The sequence below is a fragment of the Hippopotamus amphibius genome, chromosome 6 (assembly GCF_030028045.1).
Source record: "Hippopotamus amphibius kiboko isolate mHipAmp2 chromosome 6, mHipAmp2.hap2, whole genome shotgun sequence".
Lineage (NCBI taxonomy): Eukaryota > Metazoa > Chordata > Mammalia > Artiodactyla > Hippopotamidae > Hippopotamus > Hippopotamus amphibius.
In genome coordinates, this window is record NC_080191.1 from 22,693,760 (window position 1) to 22,712,529 (window position 18,770).

Below are 18,770 nucleotides of genomic sequence, written 5' to 3' on the forward strand. Positions count from 1 at the left end.
AGATTCTATCTCAAGAAACCACTTTTTTTGCTTATGCATGAGAAGCAACTCCACATTCATTCAAGTTTTATCAGGAGACTGCAGTAATACAGTCACATCTTCAGGCTCCGCTTCTAATTTTGGTTCTCCTGCTTTTTCAAACACAGCTGCAATTATTTCCTCACTGAAGTCTTGAACCCCTCAAAGTCATCCATGCGGACTGGAAAAGTCTTCTTCCAACTCCTGGTAATGTTGATATTTTCATCTCTTTCTGTGAATCACAAATGTTCTTAATGGCATATAGAATGGTGAACACTTTCCAAAAGGTTTTGCCCAGATTCATCAGAAGAATCACTATATATGGCCACTATAGCCTTGCAAAATGTATTACTTAAATAATAGGACTTGAAAGTCACAATTACTTTTGGACCCATGGGTGTAGTGTTAGCAGGCATTGAAAACTACATGAATTTCATTGTATGCCTCCATCAGAGCTCTTGGGTGATGAGTTGCCTTGTCAATAAGCAGTAATATTTGGAAAGGATTCTTTTTTTTTCTGACCAGTAGATCTCAGCAGTGGACTTATATTCAGTAAACCACGTTGTAAACACGTGTGCTGTCGTCCAGGCTTTGTTGTCCCATTACAGAGCATAGGCAGAATAGATTTAGCATAATTTTTAAGGTCCCTAGGATATTTGGAATGGTAAATGAGCACTTAAAGTCACCAACTGCATAAGGCTCTAACAAGAGAGGCAGCCTGTTCTTTGAAGCTTTGAAGCCAGGCATTGACTTCTCCTCTCTAGCTATGAAAGTCCTGAATGGCATCCTCTTCAAATAGAAGATGGTTTAGTTTACATTAAAAAACTGTTGTTTAGTGTAACTACCTTTATTATCTTAGCTAGATCTTCTGGATAACTTGCTACAGCTTCTACATCAGCACTTGCTGTTTCACCTTGTATTTTAAACCTCATAAACCAACCTCTGCTAGCTTTCAACTTCTTCAGTTTCCTCACCTCTCTCAGCATTCATAGAATTGAAGAGAATTAGGGCCTTGCTCTGGATTCGGCTTTGGCTTAAGGGAATGTTGTAGATGGTCTGATTTTTCTATTCAGACCACCAAAACTTTCTCCATGTCAGCAAGTAGGCTGTTTTGTTTTCTTATCATTCATGTGTTCACTGGAGTAGCACTTTTAGTTTCCTTTGAGAACTTTTCTTTTGTATTCACAACTTGGCTAACAAAGCAGGTACAATAGGCTTTCAACACGCCTTTCAGCTTTTAACATGCCTTCCTGACTAAGCTTTTGATTTTATAGGACTATGGAGGAGATTTTTTAAAAGCTAAAATAAACATATTGAGTACTGACTACCATATGATACTCAAAAAATGTTATCTAAGAGAAGGAGTGGGGAGGCTTAATTTATGTGGCTATGGCCTCAACACCAAAGGGTCAATGGAGATCTGCGCAAAAGTATCTGTATATGATAAAATTAAACACAGGAAGTGGATTTATGGGTAGCTAAAAACTGGCATAAAGTGTGAAAATGTGATCACTTTTATGCCAAACTATGGATTACTGATTTCTCTTTCCCTTCCATAGAGCAGAAACTGTCTTTTTGTTTACCATTATATCCCCAGGACCTAACAGACTGCTTGGTTAGTCATAATAATCGTAATAATAATATAAAGGTAATCAGGGTAGCAAACCTTTATAGAATAGAAACTTAAGAAGCTCCTGGAAGTTCAGTGAAGAGTCTTTGCAACATGAGCAGTAGTAGGTCAAGGAAGTTAAGACCCCTGGCCTCTGGCTCATCAAGTTACACAGTGACAGCTGGGAGCCCCATCTAACACTCAGTACAGAAACTCAGAGATGGCCTCTCTACATGTACTGCCCATATCCCTTCATTTCTCTAGGAGCTTCTATCCAAGAAGGTCCCCATCTTACCCACTGTGTTGTGAAACCCTATTGAACTTTGAAGGCTCACTGGAATAATGACTTGAAAAGCCAGAAAAAGTCTGAATTCCTTAGAAAAGAAAGAGTAATCTGGTAACAGTGACCAGACAAGAAACAACTGTGCTTCTATAAATCATAACGTCATCATTGCTAAAAATGAACAAACAAAAAACTGTTTGGGGTTAACATTATCACAAGTCCTTACCAAATACAACTATAGGAACACCAAAGAAACTCAAATAAAATAGACAATGGAGCCATAGAATCCCTGGATACACACATAGAAATTCCAAACTGAATGTAGGAGCCCTAACATTTTCTCAAAATATTATATTTATTCTTCGTGATATTTTATTGCTGCATCAAACAAATGGATATTTCTGAGTGGAAAATAACTTCCAATTTTGAAATGAAATATTAAATTCAAAGAGAAATCTTCTTTAAAGATTCTTTGTCAATTTCATAAATAGTTTAACTATCATTTAGAAAAGAACTTACTCATAGTCTTTCAATTGATATATCTTTGTGAATACAAGAAATGTAGCATTACATTTTTTCCTGATTCTAATTTAATCTCAGATAATCAATGTATTATTCAGGCCTAAATATGTACACTAATACTTCTGAGCTTTTGATAAAAATACATTTTTCCACTTTTCTCTTCTATCCTCAACTTATTTGTATTCCAGTCGTCTTTCATTTATTTCTTTACTTTTGCTTAAATTCTTTTTGCTGTATTATCCAAGGAAGTTGAGTGAGTGTTATGTATTATTTTTAAGAAAGAATTTTCTTATCCCTTGAAGATTACATGGTTCTGTCAAAAACACAAATGTGTAGCAATATGCCAATTTAAAAGCTTTATTTCATTAATTTCTCTTTATATTTGTTGAAATAATAATTTACAGAGATTGAATAAAATTTTAATTAGAAATGTGACTATATCGAAAAACAGCACACAAATCTTTGAGAATAACATACAATCAACATATATATTAGATTAAATCATGTAAACGTTCCAATATGGCAATTGAATATAGTTTACCCTAATGTATATATGTTCCATGAAAAATAATTTTTCTATAATGACTAGTAATCAAACCTTTGATTGTGAAAGTACAATTGGGGCAAACTTGTAAAAAAGTTGTTTACTTAATGTGCCCTGTGTGGAAATTATTTTCCATTGAGTCCCAAATGATATTTTTAAAACCTCACCTTTCCAAATGCTGAAATATAAATAATGAATAATGAAGATAATGAGATGGGCTATTTGGATTGAACAAAACATTTTATTTTAATAAACCAATGTTTAATACACCATAGGTTATATCAATGACAGTTTAAAGAACTTTTCCTTATTAATATGTTAATGATGTTACAAGAATTAATTTACTTGAACTAAACATTTCATTTTAATAAAACAATGTTTAATATCGGGGGAATAACTGTGCTTATGCTATGAGAGTAAATTAATTTTTATAACATCATTAAAATGTTATCAAGGAAGAGCGTTCTTTAAGCTAACCATTGTTATCCCCCATGTCTGGTCTATACACATCAAACAAAAGTTGGAGGAAGAGTGGGTGGAATAGTGGTTGGCCAAATGCCTAGATAAAGAAGGAATAGTGGAACTATCTGGTTAAGTATTAATTCACTTAATGCAACTTTTGAATAATTGAACAAAACAAACGCAAAAGCACAGCTCTGTTAGGGAATCTGGGTTTTCATCCCTCTTCTATTACCAACTAAGTGGCTTTGGGTAAGTCCTTTAACTTCACTGGGTATCAATTTCTTTATCCATAAAGTGAAAGGATTAGGTAAAAAAGGTTAGATTATATATTGTCTATGTGAGGATGCATAAAAACTGGCTTAACGTGATTCATTTCACCAAAAAAAACTATTAAAAATTAAACCCAAACTGTCTCAGGTTTTGTGCAATGAGTCACTCACCTTTCCTGCAGCTAGGTTTACTTCCTGTTCTCAATTACGTTAAAGACAATTCTGCCACTATTTACATATATTTAAATAATTTTTTATTGGACTAAGCACTTACATATTATCACCTAACATTTGAATTTATTTTAAGGAGTTGTTTTTCACTCAAGTGGCATTGGATCAATGCATAATCTAATTATTAAGGAGAAACATCTCATTTTTTACACAATTCTACGTTGAAGTGAAATGGTATCAGTAAGAAAAACAATTGTCTATAAAGACTATTCAGATAATCTGCTAATTACTAACAGGTAAATTAATAAAAACACTAGCTGATGTTAACCCCATGGAGGCAAACTGCTCCCTGTCTCACCCTGCACTTCAAACTCTAAGTTGATTTTAAACCTGACCCCGAAACTTTAGGTTTATGTTGTTTCATTTCATGGCAGGTTTTAAACCAAATCACACACCAGATACACACACACACACACACACACACACACACACACACACACACGGAAAGTGTTTGAATAGGATTTAGTTGACATTCTACATTCAAGGAAAATTGATTCATCAAATTTATTTTCAAGTTTAAGTGATTAAATAACATGATATACTTGTTACCTCGTTCACATACTTTTGAGAACTTTCTCTCGTTAGTAATCCCATAATACGAAATATGATCAATTGTTTGCAAAGACCCATAAGAATTCTTCCGACCCCTGAACTCACACTCTTTGCTATGTAACTTGGCTGTGCTTCCTATCAAAAGGTAGAGTCTTATCTCCCTTTGCCTAAAGTCTGGGTTGACTTTGTGACTTGCTTTGACCAATAGAATGTGGCAGAGATTATTTTGTCAACTTCCAAGTCTAGGTCCTAAGAGACTTTGCAGCTTCTGCTCTTTGCCTTTGGGAATGCTGACATTACCATGTGAAGGAGTTTAGGTTCATTTGTTGGAGTTACCGTAGCCTGGGGCTGACAGGCATCACCCACGGCCAGACATGGAGTGAGACCATCTTACAGCATTCAGTCCTAGTGGAGCCACCAGATGACAGTGGCTACAGAAGAGAATCCAAATGAGAAGAACTGCTCAGCTGAACTCAGCCCAAATTGCTGGCCAGAAAATCATGAGCAAGTGAAATTGTTGTTTTAAGCCACTACATTTTAAGGTCATTTATTACCCAGGAAGAGAAAACTTACACATTAGAATATTTATAAATTATTTCACGTGAACAGTCAAGTGATTTCACAGGTGAAAAAATATTATTTGTTTATTCTATTCTGAAACTGTCCTCATCTTGCAGGTTCAAGTGCTTAATGGGGGGAAAAAGGCAAAGATATGTTGCCTTGATGTGAAAAACTGTTTTATTTAAAGCATAAAAATATTCTACTAAAGAGAAATATCATTTTTGATACCTGAAATAGTCAAGTAAAGACTCCACTTTTTAAAAGTTGTTTTAGGGACTTCCTGGAAGGTGCAGTGGTTAAGAATCCGCCTGCCAGTGCAGGGGACACAGGTTCGAGCCCTGCCCCAGGAAGATACCACATGCTGCAGAGCAACTAAGCCCATGCGCCACAACTACTGAGCCTGTGCTCTGGAGCCCATGAGCCACAACTATTGAGCCCATGTGCTGCAACTACTGAAGCCCACATGCCTAGAGCCCATGCTCCACAACAAGAGAAGCCACCACAATTAGGAGCCTGTGCACCACAATGAAGAGCAGCCCCCACTCGCCACAACTAGAGAAAGCCCGTGTGCAACAACGAAGACCCAACCCAGTCAATTAAAAAAAAAAAAAGTTGTTTTAGAACCCTCACCCCCTTTTTTTGCTTGTACACACACACACAAACACACAAACTACTTTCTCTAAACTTACTAAGCAAAAGTCCCCATTTGGCAACTTTCCCAGAACAATAGCTATAAATATGTACTGCATTTTGCTCTATTCTAGATAATTTGTCATGCCTTCCTCCACCACAGCCATTTCTTGCCAATTATTAGTCAGATGTGTGTAAATAAATGACTAAATGCAACTATTTAATAGCCAGTATAAAAACAAAGGTGAGGAGTTACAAGTTTAATTTCTTCTTTACATATATATGTGTATATACACACACATACACGTCTTAAATTAACAAAGATATGTAGTATACCCTCAAGTTTATTTCTGTTTATCAACATTTGACCTGAGGGCCAAAATCTAGTTTTGAAATTTTTTATTTTTGCATTCTCTTCATAGTTTCAAGTATTCTTTATTTGCAAAAGTCATTTGTTAAACGTGTTCATTAAGTGATAAAATTATTTTCCTGAAGTCCTATGTATATGTAAGGATTGGGTAGAACTCAAACCGTATTGTTGTAGGCTTTGTTGTCACTAAATAATGGATCAACGTAAAACTAATAGTCATAGTATTTACAATTAGCAATAATATACTAAAATAAGATGTTTAAGAAACAGACAGCTGATATAGAATGGTCTTAGAGATGAGATAATAGATCATTTTATGTGATAGTTTTGTTCTGAAGCTTTAAATGTACAGACCACTATCTGTCTACTACATTTAGAATTAAAAGATTCTCTATAATATGGAACTAGAAACGTTTTTATACCAGGATATCATACAATAATAATAATACAGAGCTTTACATTAATTATATATTTAATTGGATAAATTTAATTTAAATAAATGGTTTATTTAAAAATTATCATCTCCAAGTAGGTTTATGTAAGTATGCAAATATGATTTAATATCATAAACTATAGCATTATATCAGTTGGTCAAGAAAACCACATGCCATATCCATAGATGACAGAAAACTAGGGGATAAAATTTAAGCCCTAATTCCAACCTTAAAAAATAATCCAATTAGGAACAAAATTATAATATGCTATAAAAAGATCTCTCAAGTTAAACAGACACATCAAAATTTTCCTTAACCTCTGGGACAACAAAGGAAAAGTCACATCAGCATCATTTAAACATATCTTTCTGAAACTTTTGGCCAGTAAAGTATGAAACGAAAATTTGAATAATAAAAGTTGCAAGATAGAAAAGATAATTATTAAACCATCTTTGATTTTTTGATATAAAACAAAATATTTTAAAACTCTAGTGCCAAAATTAATTAAAATATACATTTGAAACAAGGACTCCATAAATTCACAGTAGCAATAAAAATATAAAACACCTGTGAATAAACTTAATAAGACACATAGAGAACCTGTGATAAAGGCACAGATACTTTCTGGGAAAGATAAAGAGGCTGCAGATAAACAGAGATATGCTGTGCTCTTAGATTATAAAGTTGATATCAGAAAGGTGTCAACTGCTCAGTCTAATCCTTAAGTTTGTGGAAGGTCCCAATCAAAATAACAATGGCTTACTCTCTATTAATAAATAATTTTATATTTTAAATTGAATGATAAACAGTTTAGAATAGTCAAAAAGTTTATAAAAGGAACACTAGCCAAAGAGAACCAAATATTAAAAAATAGTATAAAACTAAAGTCAATAAACCATATGATATTGCCCAAAGAAGCAGATGTGTCCAAAAGAACAAAGAAAAACAAAACCCTCCTCAGCTGAATCCTGTGGAGGGAGGGAGAGAGAGAGAATCTCATATTTATAAAACAAATACAGTTATGTGTGTGATTATATATGTGTATAGATATATGAAATTCATATATGCAAGGGAAGCACATAAGTCAACGTGTGAACTGATAAATGGTATCAAGAAAATTGGCAAGACTTTTGGAGAAAAAAAATCATCATTATCTCCTTTCTGTACTAAATGTTAAAATGAATTCCAGATGGATGGAATGAGTTGCCCAATATAAAAAAGGAAACCTCTAAACACTAAAAGTAAGGTAATAAATTTGGAAGAACACTTCTTAAATAAAGAAAATCACAAAGAAAAATTCAAAAGATTTAATTCATAAACAGAATTAAATGGTAAATTAAGTTTGTGCAGTGCCTCACTCTTTAAATAACTGATGCATTATATTTTAATATCTGATAGAATTTATCAATCATTATTTTTCTTTTTCATATTATTTTTGAATATGGTCTCATTTTTTTCTATATAAACTTCATAATCATATAGTTTTAGAAATATGAACCTATTAGCATTTTACTGGGGATTGCATAAAGTACATTACTTTATCTCAGGAAAATGGACGTATTTATAATGGTGATTCTGCTTCTCAAAAACTACCTAGTCAAGTCTTCCTTTGTGTTCTTCAATAACCGTTGCAAGTTTTGTTGTTTGTGGTTTTTTGTTTTTTGTTTTTTTTAGTGCAGATCTTGCCATTTCTTACATGGTTTATTCCTAGGTTTTTGTCCTGATCCTTAATTGATCATTTCTTCTTAGTGGTTGTTCTTTTAGAAATTCACTGCACAAATACTCACTGAGCATCGACTAGGTTTCCAGTCACTGTTCTAGGAACCAGGAATACAACAGTGAATAGAGGAGACAGCAATCCGGGACGTCTTGAAGTGTATGCCAGAGCTGGGGAGATAGAAAATGATCAGGATCTACGTTACAAGTACGTCAGAACTGAAGTACTGTAAGTATGCTAGATAAAAGAAAGTGCTAAAGAGAAAAGCAAAGAGGAGGGTAAAAAGTGTGAAGGCATGATTTGAAATTTTGAAATTTTAGATAGAATGGCCAAGTAAGGCCTCACTGAAATAATATCTGATAAAGATCACAGTGAAGAGTCAAACCAAGTCACATGGTTATGTGGGGTAGGCATTCCAAAATAAGAAAAGAATAAGACAGAAACCCTGAGGCGAAGCATGCCTGATGTGTCAGAAATAGGCAGGGAGGCACTGGGGGAATTAGAGAGGGAGGCAGAAGGCAATGGGGGAGGGGGAGGGAGGTGACAGTTCACCCAGGGCCTTATACAAATTGTTTGTGTTTTTTAATTGGATTTGCATATATATGTATATTTTTTGAAGTTTGAATTGAATACTTATTTTTATGGCTTAATATGTTGGCAATTTTTGCAAATGTTTTAAAAGCAATCTATATTTTCCATTTTTTACTGTAGAGAGTTTTCTATGTCTCAGTAGAGTTTGTGAGATACACTGATAGGCAGATAGACAAAGATAGACAGATAGATAGATGGTAGATAGAAAATTACTTCATTAAATATGTTAAATGTCTGTAACATCTTCATTTATGGTCTACTCAAACTGTGATGGACTGAGACTAGTGAGTTAAGATTTTCTCCTGCTGGTTCGTTTCTATTTCTCTTGCATCTCCTATAATGTCTATCTTACTATGCTATGATATTTCGTGCATTAATATCCATGACTGTATACCTTCAATGTGAATTGTTCCCTTAATCATTACGGCATATCTTTTACTGCAATGAATGTCACTAGCAAAGTCTGTGGACACGGGGAGAGTGGGGGGGAGTCGAGGGAGGGAGGGAATACGGGGATATGTGTATAAATACAAATGATTGAACTTGCTATACCTCAAAAACTGGTACAAGAGTGTAATGCAATTACATTCCAATTAAAAAAAAAAAGTCTGTGGACAGACTCATTTTTCTCAACATGTAAATGCTTCTTTTGCCTGCCTGTCCAAAAGATCCATTCTCCACTTTTAATGTCCAGTATAATTACAAGTTTTTGTCTCAGTATTGACTTTTGGGGGTAAAATCTGAAGGATGTGGTACATGGTGCATTCTTATATTTAGATTCAAATTTTCTTGAATTGTACAAGTACTTTAAAATATTTCTTTCACTCTTTTTTTTTTTTTTCCTTCTTTGGGGACTTTTTTTTTCTTCTTCTTTAGGCAGGAGTAAGTTGTGTCTCCTCTGCTTGTCTTCTATAGCTACCATTTTTATACCAATTCTTTTTCTTTTCTTATTTCCATTTTATTTTGGTTTCTTTTTTTATTTCTGCAGTCTACGTGCCTTTCTCTCTTTTCTACATTGCCCATGCTTTCTCTTTTACTTATTTTTTCTTTATTTCTGTGATAGTTTGTTTTATTCCATTTTCCTAAATTCTGCCAGCTTATGTTTTACAGTCTACTGTATTTTAACATCTTTTCTGATGTCTTACATTTATACTTTATGCTCTCCCATCAGAGAGGCAATTGCTGCATTAAATTGTTTTTTAATTTATGGTGGGATACTTCATAACACTTTTTCTCTCATTTGTGGCATCATTATTTTTTGGAAAGTATTCTTTAGATGTTAAAGTATTGCTCTTCTTTTCTACTATTTTTATTTTCATATCATTATATTAATGCTCTGCCAGTGATATTTGCATTAATCATCACTACATGAGGTGAATGTTCCTGAAACAGGAGTTTTATGTTCTGGTGAAACTGTGTGTAGTTTTGCCTCAATTGCTTCTTTGAACCACACCAGGTCAATAAGGCTTCCAACGTCAAACCACAGATCTCAAACTAGCTGGTGTCAACAAAAGAAATTGATCCTGCATCACAGGATAGCACTTCTATTTAGGAAGTGTATATTTGCCAGTACTTTTTTTTTTCTTTAAGCTCTTTATTGGAACATAATTGCTTTACACTTTTGTACCAGTTTTTGAGGTACACCAAAGTCAATCAGCTGTATTTATACATATATCCCCATATCCCCTCCCTCCAGCAACTCCCTCCTACCCTCCCTGTCCTGGTCCTCTAAGGCATCACCCATCATTGAGTTGATCTCCCTTTGTTATACAGGCAACTTCCCACTAGCTATCTATTTTACAGTTGGAAGTGTAAATATCTCTAAGCTACTCTCTCACTTCCTGCCAGCTTCACCTTCGCCCTCTGCCCCCAGCAACCATGTGTCCTCCAGTCCATTCTCTGCATCTGCATCCTTATTCTTGCCCTGTCACTGGGTTCGTCAGTACCATTTTTCTTTTTTTTAAGATTCCGTATATATGAGTTAGCATACAGTATTTATTCTTCTTTTTCTGGCTTACTTCACTCTGTATGACAGACTCTAGGTCTATCCACCTCATGACATACAGCTCAATTTCATTCCTTTTTATGGCTGAGTAATATTCCATTGTATATATGTGCCACATCTTCTTTATCCATTCATCTGTTTATGGGCATTTAGGTTGCTTCCATGTCCTGGCTATTGTAAATAGTGCTGCAATGAACATTATGGTACATGTTTCTTTTTGGATTACGGTTTTCTCTGGGTATATGCCCAGGAGTGGGATTACTGGATCACATGGTAGTTCTATTTGTAGTTTTTTAAGGAACCTCCAAATTGTTTTCCATAGTGGCTGTACAAACTTACATTCCCACCAACAGTGCAGGAGAGTTCCCTTTTCTCCACACCCTCTCCAACATTTATTGTTTCTAGATTCTGTGATGATGGCCATTCTGACCGCTGTGAGGTGATACTTCATTGTGGCTTTGACTTGCACTTCTCTAATGATTAGTGATGTTGAGCATCTTTTCATGTGTTTATTGGCCATCTGTATGTCTTCTTTGGAGAAATGTCTATTTAGGTCTTCTGCCCATTTGTGGATTGGGTTGTTTGCTTTTTTGATATTGCGCTGCATGAGCTGCTTGTATATTTTGAAGATTAATCCTCTGTCAGTTGCTTCATTGGCAAATATTTTCTCCCATTCTGAGGGTTGTCTTCTTGTTTATGGTTTCTTTTGCTGTGCAGAAGCTTTTAAGTTTCATTAGGTCCCATTTGTTTATTTTTGATTTTATTTTCATTATTCTAGGAAGTGGGTCAAAAAGGATCTTGCTTTGATCTATGTCATAGAGTGTTCTGCCTATGTTTTCTTCTAAGAGTTTTATAGTGTATGGCCTTACATTTAGGTCTTTACTCCATTTGGAGTTTATTTTTGTGTATGGTGTTAGGAAGTGTTCTAATTTCAACATGTAGCTGTCCAGTTTTCCCAGCACCACTTATTGAAGAGGCTGGTTTTTTTCCATTGTATATTCTTGCCTCCTTTGTCAAAGATAAGGTGCCCATATGTGGATTGGTTTATGTCTGGGCTTTCTATTCGCTTCCATTGATCTATATTTCTGTTTTTTTGCCAGTACCATACTGTCTTGATCACTGTAGCCTTGTAGTATTGTTTGAAGTCAGGGAGCCTGATTCCTCCAGCTCCGTCTTTCCTTCTCAAGATTGCTTTGGCTATTCAGGGTCTTTTGCATTTCCATACAAATTGCAAAATTTCTTTTTCTAGTTCTGTGAAAAATGCCATTGGTAATTTGATAGGGATTGCATTGAATTTGTAAATTGCTTTGGGTAATATAGTCATTTTCACAATGTTGATTCTTCCAATCCAAGAACATGGTGTGTCCCTCCATCTGTTTATATCGTCTTTGATTTCTTTCATCAATGTCTTATAGTTTTCTGCATACAGGTGTTTTGCCTCCTTAGGCAGGTTTATTCCTAGGTATTTTATTCTTTCTGTTGCAATGGTGAATGGGAGAGTTTCCTTAATTACTCTTTCTGATCTTTCATTGTTAGTGTATAGGAATGCAAGAGATTTCTGTGCATTATTTTTGTATCCTGCTACTATACTAAATTCACTGATTAGCTCTAGTAGTTTTCTGGTAGAATCTTTAGGGTTTTCTATGTATAATATCATGTCATCTGCAGAGAGTGACAATTTTACATCTTTTCCAGTTAGGATTCCTTTTATTTCTTTTTCTTCTCTGATTGCTGTGGCTAAAACTTCCAAAACTATGTTGAATAATAATGGTGAGAGTGGACACCCTTGTCTTGTTTCTGTTCTTAGAGGGAATTCTTTCAGTTTTTCACCATTTAGAATGATGTTGGCTGTTGATTTGTCATATGTGGCTTTTATTATGTTGAGGTAATTTCCTTCTATGCCCACCTTCTGGAGAGTTTTTATCATACATGGATGTTGAATTTTGTCAAAAGCTTTTTCTGCATCTATGGAGATGATCATATGGTTTTTATCCTTCAATTTGTTAATATGATGTATCACATTGATTGATTTGCATATATTGAAGAATCCTTGCATTCCAGGGATAAACCCCACTTGATCATGGTATATGATCTTTTTAATGTGCTATTGTATTCTGTTTGCTAGTAATCAAAAACCTAGAACCTAGAGATGGAAAACAAAGCTGCCTCAATGCCCAGAAAACTTAGCCAATCACTAATAACTAAAATAACTACTATGAAGCTATTTAAATAAAGGGAAAATGACGAACTCTACAACCTTCTGAAATAGATCAAAGGTGCTGTAATGAAAACAAAGTAACATTCAGAAGGATGGTACATTTAGATAATGCAATTGTACAGAGGACAAATAAACTACAACATAAAAAAAAATCACTGTACAGAATTCACATATCAGCAACAACATACGCAAGACATTAAAATGTAAGTTTTAAGCAATAGTGTGAAATTTAAAAAGCCACTTCATATAAAAATGAATGGAAACAACATTTCTGTGTACACACAGTAACCATGGGAAAGCATATCACTTCCGCATACATTTTACATCTAGCCAAACAATAACATTTTAAAGAAAAAGGATCATTAAATGCATCTCTTTCAAGAACACCAAATTACTCAACTTGTGATGATTGCAAGGCCTCCTAGAAGACCTAGTGCGGTTCCAACATCAGAGGCTGGCCTGATGGAGAATACTGTTGAAGGCTCTGCACATGGCATACACGATGTAAAAACTTGTTATCTGACTAATTATGAGTTCCACACACTAGTGCGGTTGTCTGTTGGGGCTGTTAAGGATATTGTTTCTTCTGCAGTCAAGTGCCCAATCTACAGCTAAACCTGCTCCCACTCTATGGCATTCTGCCCCATCCCCACACAACTGCTGCACCCCTTCAGAAGCTAGCCACCTGACCACCAATTCCAAGATTCCTGAGTACCTTTTTATTTTTAAGAAAGATCTGTGAAGATACTTGGGCATATCAATCAGAGTGGCAAAGCAATACTACTTATCCTGTTGCTATGGAGCAACATAATGCAAAAGGAGGACAACAGCAATGCTACTCTAGACATTCAGGAAAGGAGGAGGTATACAACAACGTGAATATAGTTAACACTACTCCACTACACACTTAAAAATGGTTACAATAGTAAATTTTATGTCTTTTTTTAAGCACAATTAAAAATAAAAAAAATTAAAAAGGAAGAGCAGGTTAGGTGGAAATGCCAAAGCAGTTTCAAAGAATCAGGTCTTCAAGTATGATTATTTTTGGTTTGAATTTTGGAAAATAAGAGTATCTCAAAAATATCAAATTTGTGAGCCAGTATCCAATTCAGGGAAGGGACAGGGAGAAATGGAAAAGTCAGAGCAGTGTGAAGTAGCCTCAGCTAACTGGGAACACCTATCTGCAGCCACACAGGAAAGTTTCAAGGTCTCTCTCTCCAGCAAGTTCCCCAGGACTAGTCCTTTCACAGAAGAAACTACAGTGCCACAGCAAGGGCACGTGAGACCAATGAACTGGTGGAGTAGACATCGTGAACTATAAAAATCTTTGTACGAATTTTTAGGCCCTCGTTTCTTTTCAGATAGTTATTGGTGCTCTTCTAGGGTTCAATTTGAAAGACAGTTTTTAGAGCACTAGCATTGACCTAAACCAGCAGAAGTAAAACTTTGTGAAAAGTATAGAAAAATTAAAGGTAAATATTAACTCTAGATATGACTTGACCAAATTTGCCAAGAGGAGACTTTATCAAGACTGTAGCTTAAACTTAATCTACAAATAGGACAAACAAAAATCAATACAGTACCCTGAAACTATCTGACTAAATAAAGTAACTTCTTCCAAGTAAGGATATCTGCACCTTCAACCTCTACAGCACAAACAGGGAGAGGAAGAAAAGTAAACAAAAAGGGTGCTGAGTATGGTTATGATGAGGAAGGGCAATGGGCTTCCCATAAACTATTAAAAAGTTGGACACCAGGGAAAATATCAGTCACCATTGGGCAGGAACCATGGCAAGAAACAAAAACCATGTAAACCTGAAAACAGTGTCATAGTCCACCAACAGTAGACCCAAAATACTACAGTCAAGCAGATGAAGAAAAAATAAATAATGCAGATGTCTGACAAACCAGTAAATTACAAAATTATGAGTCTGTTGATAAATTTTTTTTCTATTTGGCCAAGCAAATAATACTAGATGATGTATTCAGACCCCTCCAACTTGGCATTTTCTCCAACACTGAAGTCATGCTGTGAAGACAAGGGTCTAAGGGCTGAGACACTGCACAGCCACTGCCTCAAGATAAAGATCTGTAGGACATGTAACTGAGGTATCTGCTGCTAATTCCAGTCTGATGGAGAAATCGTAATGCGAAGAACTGGGAAGAAAAACAGAAGTCATCTCTCAGTAAGAGTCTGACTAAATTAAGGGACCAATACACCAAGAACAAGTCACTGAAGTCTTGAGAAACCGTTAATGGACATCCAGAAAGAGAAGTGTGTGAGATGTTCTCTCTACTACATACACAGTTACTCTCTGAATCTGAAGGATTTCTCAGTAAAATCCAGGACTGACTGTAACCCTCTTTATTACAATCAGAGGACCAGATTGTCAGGCATGTTTGGAATTCTTGCTCCTTCAAGAGTTCATATTTGCAAGCCTGGATGATGTAGCATCCTTGATTTCCAGGGCACTAGTGAGCATTATCTTTTTTGTGTTTAGAGCATGATGAATTATCAAGCTCAAAAAGTTTAGAAGGTGGTCAAGGTCTTCTTGGTAAAAGGCCCAGATTATCCTGAGAGAATATGAACGGGTCTCACAGCTTGTTGATATATGAGAGCTTGATAGACTTAGCAGTGACAACTGCAGATAATTCTGTGTAGCTTTGGGTAGTAAAGACAGTTACTGTGAAGGTTTCTACAGAGATGTCACAGGTAGGAAAGTCTTCTTCCATCTGGCATCCACAGTAGACCTAAGACATCTAGCCACCCCACTGGAAGTGAACTAGATTTGGCAAATTGTGATTTGACTTCCAGTTCTTGACACACAGCTTCAAGGCTGATTCTGAAGTCTCACAGAGCTTGAGAGTAGTATGGACACTTGGTGAGTTGATCACCCTGACATAAAGAGATTATAACAGATTTATCATTTTGTGAAGATCCGACAGACAGAAGCCTAAACAAGGAAGCACTGATGACCTAAAAATGAAGAATCTGCCTCTGGTATTAGAGAGCTTGTAGTAGGTTATTTCCAGATCCAACACCTGCTAGTCCTCAGTTTACTAGTGAAATTTTTCCTGAGGGGGAAGAAATCTTTATATTTTTCTTTAATCACAAGAGGATTCAGATTCCTGAGTACCCTCCTCTAGACTTATTTTGGACTAGAAATAACAGGTAAACCTCTGTCCAACCCTACTGAAAGTCTCTATTGCTCACTTGGACAAGAAAGCCTGAGTCTCTTTATTATTTCATTCCAAAAGTCTAGAATTCAAATGTCAGTTGTGATCATTCCAGACAAGCGTTGAGTTTCTGAGGTACCCATCTAACCCGTATATCCTGTATGGTTGGGAGAAGCAAGCAGCACAGTTAGCATCTTGGACAGCTGCACTGCTGAAAGGAACAGGTTACTAATTCTTATACCCATGGCGTTCTGGAGATTCTCCCTTTTTCCTGTATCTATAGGGGTGGTTTCGGTGTTTGTACCAATCCCCTCTGGAGTATCCTCTACTGTGATAACGTGCTTTCTGGTCATGACTATAGAAGTATCGATGTTGGTTATAGTGTTTGTTGTGGTCTTTACGGTCATTTTCTTTTATACTGTTTTCTTCTGCAACTACAGCATTCACATCTTGTCCAAAGAGAGAAGTACCATCAAAGGGCAAGTGTGAGATCTTCTCTTTGGTTTTCTTAGGGAGAGATGTGAGTCGAAGCCAAGCATGCCTTCTGTAGTCTATTGCCATGGCCATAACTCTCACCACAGAGTCCATTATGTCCCTAGTAGTACAAAGCTGCCAAAGGTCTGCATCCATACCATCAGATATTATACATCTTGCTTTTCCACGATCAAACTCTGGGTCACAGACCAGATCCTCCATGTCTTCCCAGAGTTTACGCTGATACTGAGTCATATAGGCCATGTAGCTAGCAGCTCGGGCTGCAATGGAAGCAGCATGGTAGAATCTACAACCCATGACTTCCATCTCTTTTGAGGTAGAATCCAGAGGTGATGTCGTGCTTCCTCTCTTGCTGTGCTCTAACGCTTCTACGATGGGGCCCCCGGCTGGTGGATTCGGTTGGAAAGGAGAGGTATCCTTGGCTACAGGATATACCCTGTGTCTCATGAAGGAGGAAGGATGGCAATCGGCAGGGTCTTTGAAAACGTCAGTGGTGGCAATTCTCAGAAGAGGATGCAGTGGAGGGACCAAACATTTCTTAGACGTCACACAATCAGGTTTCCTTTCACACGGTTCTGCTTGGGACTGTAACGTGACTCTCTTGATAACCCCTCTTTGTTCCATTCTCTTCAAAAGCGCTGTGAAACTAGACTGACTAGGGTCAGCTGGCTGCCCTTTGTCATCGGCTGAGGGGGATTTGCGGTCAGCTTCATCAACTGTGGATAAATGTTCTTCCTTGGAGATAGAGATGTCACAAGGAACCGAAGAGTTCTCACTTGGCCTAGAATGGTGAAATTGGAAACAGCTCCTGGACTGCAGATCACATATCACTCGGGACATCTCAGCCACTTGCTTCTGGAGATAGAGGATGACATCCTGTCCGTGCTGTGAAGCAGAAGACTCTACAGCTAAACCCTCCTTTACCTCTGAAGAGGCCAAAGATTCTTGGGGGACCAGAAGTGGAGATGAAGGCAAAATCTGGCAATTTTGTGATGGCTTAAGTGTCTCTGTCTCAGAGATCTTAATATCTGAATTACTTTGATCATTTTTCTGGTTCTCCAATGGGTTCTCAACAGAAGAAGGTTTAGATACTATCCTTTGTGGACTGCTGGTGCAAATCCCACAGGTGGAGCTGCCGTCTCCACTGGGAAGAGGAACACTGCAGCTGGAGCACATTTCTGGGCGATGCCTCTCAGAGGATGGCACCTGAGACTCAGGCACCCTCTCACTCTGAGAGGCGCTAGGCTCTTCATCACTGCTGACCAGATCAATGTATTCCAGGACAGGTCTTAACGGTCCTTCACTAACAAACTGAATGTCATCTTCATCTTCCTCTGGTGTTGACTCGGACGCCTCAGGCCCAGCTAGAGGGACACATTCTATTACCTCCGACCCTGGATCTCCCATCTCCCCAGCGGCCTGCCTGCTGGAATCTTCTCAGCCGCCGTCCCGCCGCTGCCTCCCCCTCAGCGCCCAGCCAGCCGCTCGCCCAGCCAGCCGCTCGCCCAGCCAGCCGCTCGCCCAGCCAACCGCTCCCTGCGTGACCCGCCCTGCCCCCGTGCGTGCCCGGAGGTGACTACCGCTGACGCCACAGGCGGAAAGGGCTGCAAACCACTTCCGCTTCCGGGGAGGAGCCGCCCACAAGGCCCGTGATGCCCTGCCTCCCTCATGCGGTCCTGGCCTCCCTCCTCCCCATAAGGGAAATTTTTTTTTTTTAAGCTCTTTATTGGAACATAATTGCTTTACACTCTTGTACCAGCTTTTGAGGTACACCAAAGTGAATCAGCTGTATTTATACATATATCCCCATATCCCCTCCCTCCCGCGACTCCCTCCCACCTGCCCTGTCCTGGGCCTCTAAGGCATCACCCATCATCGAGTTGATCTCCATTTGTTATATAGCAACTTCCCACTAGCTATCTGTTGTACAGTTGGTAGTATATATATGTCTGCGCTACTCTCTCACTTCGTCCCAGCTTCTCCTTCGCCCCCCGCCCCCCCAACCCCGTGTCCTGCAGTCCATTCTCTGCATCTGCATCCTTATTCTTGCCCTGTCACTGGGTTCATCAGTACCTTTTTTTT

At 37.3% G+C, this 18,770-nt stretch overlaps 1 protein-coding gene across 1 annotated transcript; it reads right to left on the reverse strand.

Annotated features, from left to right (window-relative positions):
* Window positions 1-16,421: 16,421 nt before the first annotated feature.
* LOC130855649 (lamina-associated polypeptide 2, isoforms alpha/zeta-like) lies at window positions 16,422-18,095 on the reverse strand. Its single transcript, XM_057739519.1, has one exon. It carries the CDS (start codon window positions 18,093-18,095, stop codon window positions 16,422-16,424), a length of 1,674 nt encoding a protein of 557 aa, XP_057595502.1.
* Between the last annotated feature and the right edge of the window lie 675 nt (window positions 18,096-18,770).

Excerpts from the sequence above, each read along its gene's own strand:
- LOC130855649 (XM_057739519.1), bottom strand. The coding sequence starts at position 18,095 with ATGGGAGATCCAGGGTCGGAGGTAATAGAATGTGTCCCTCTAGCTGGG.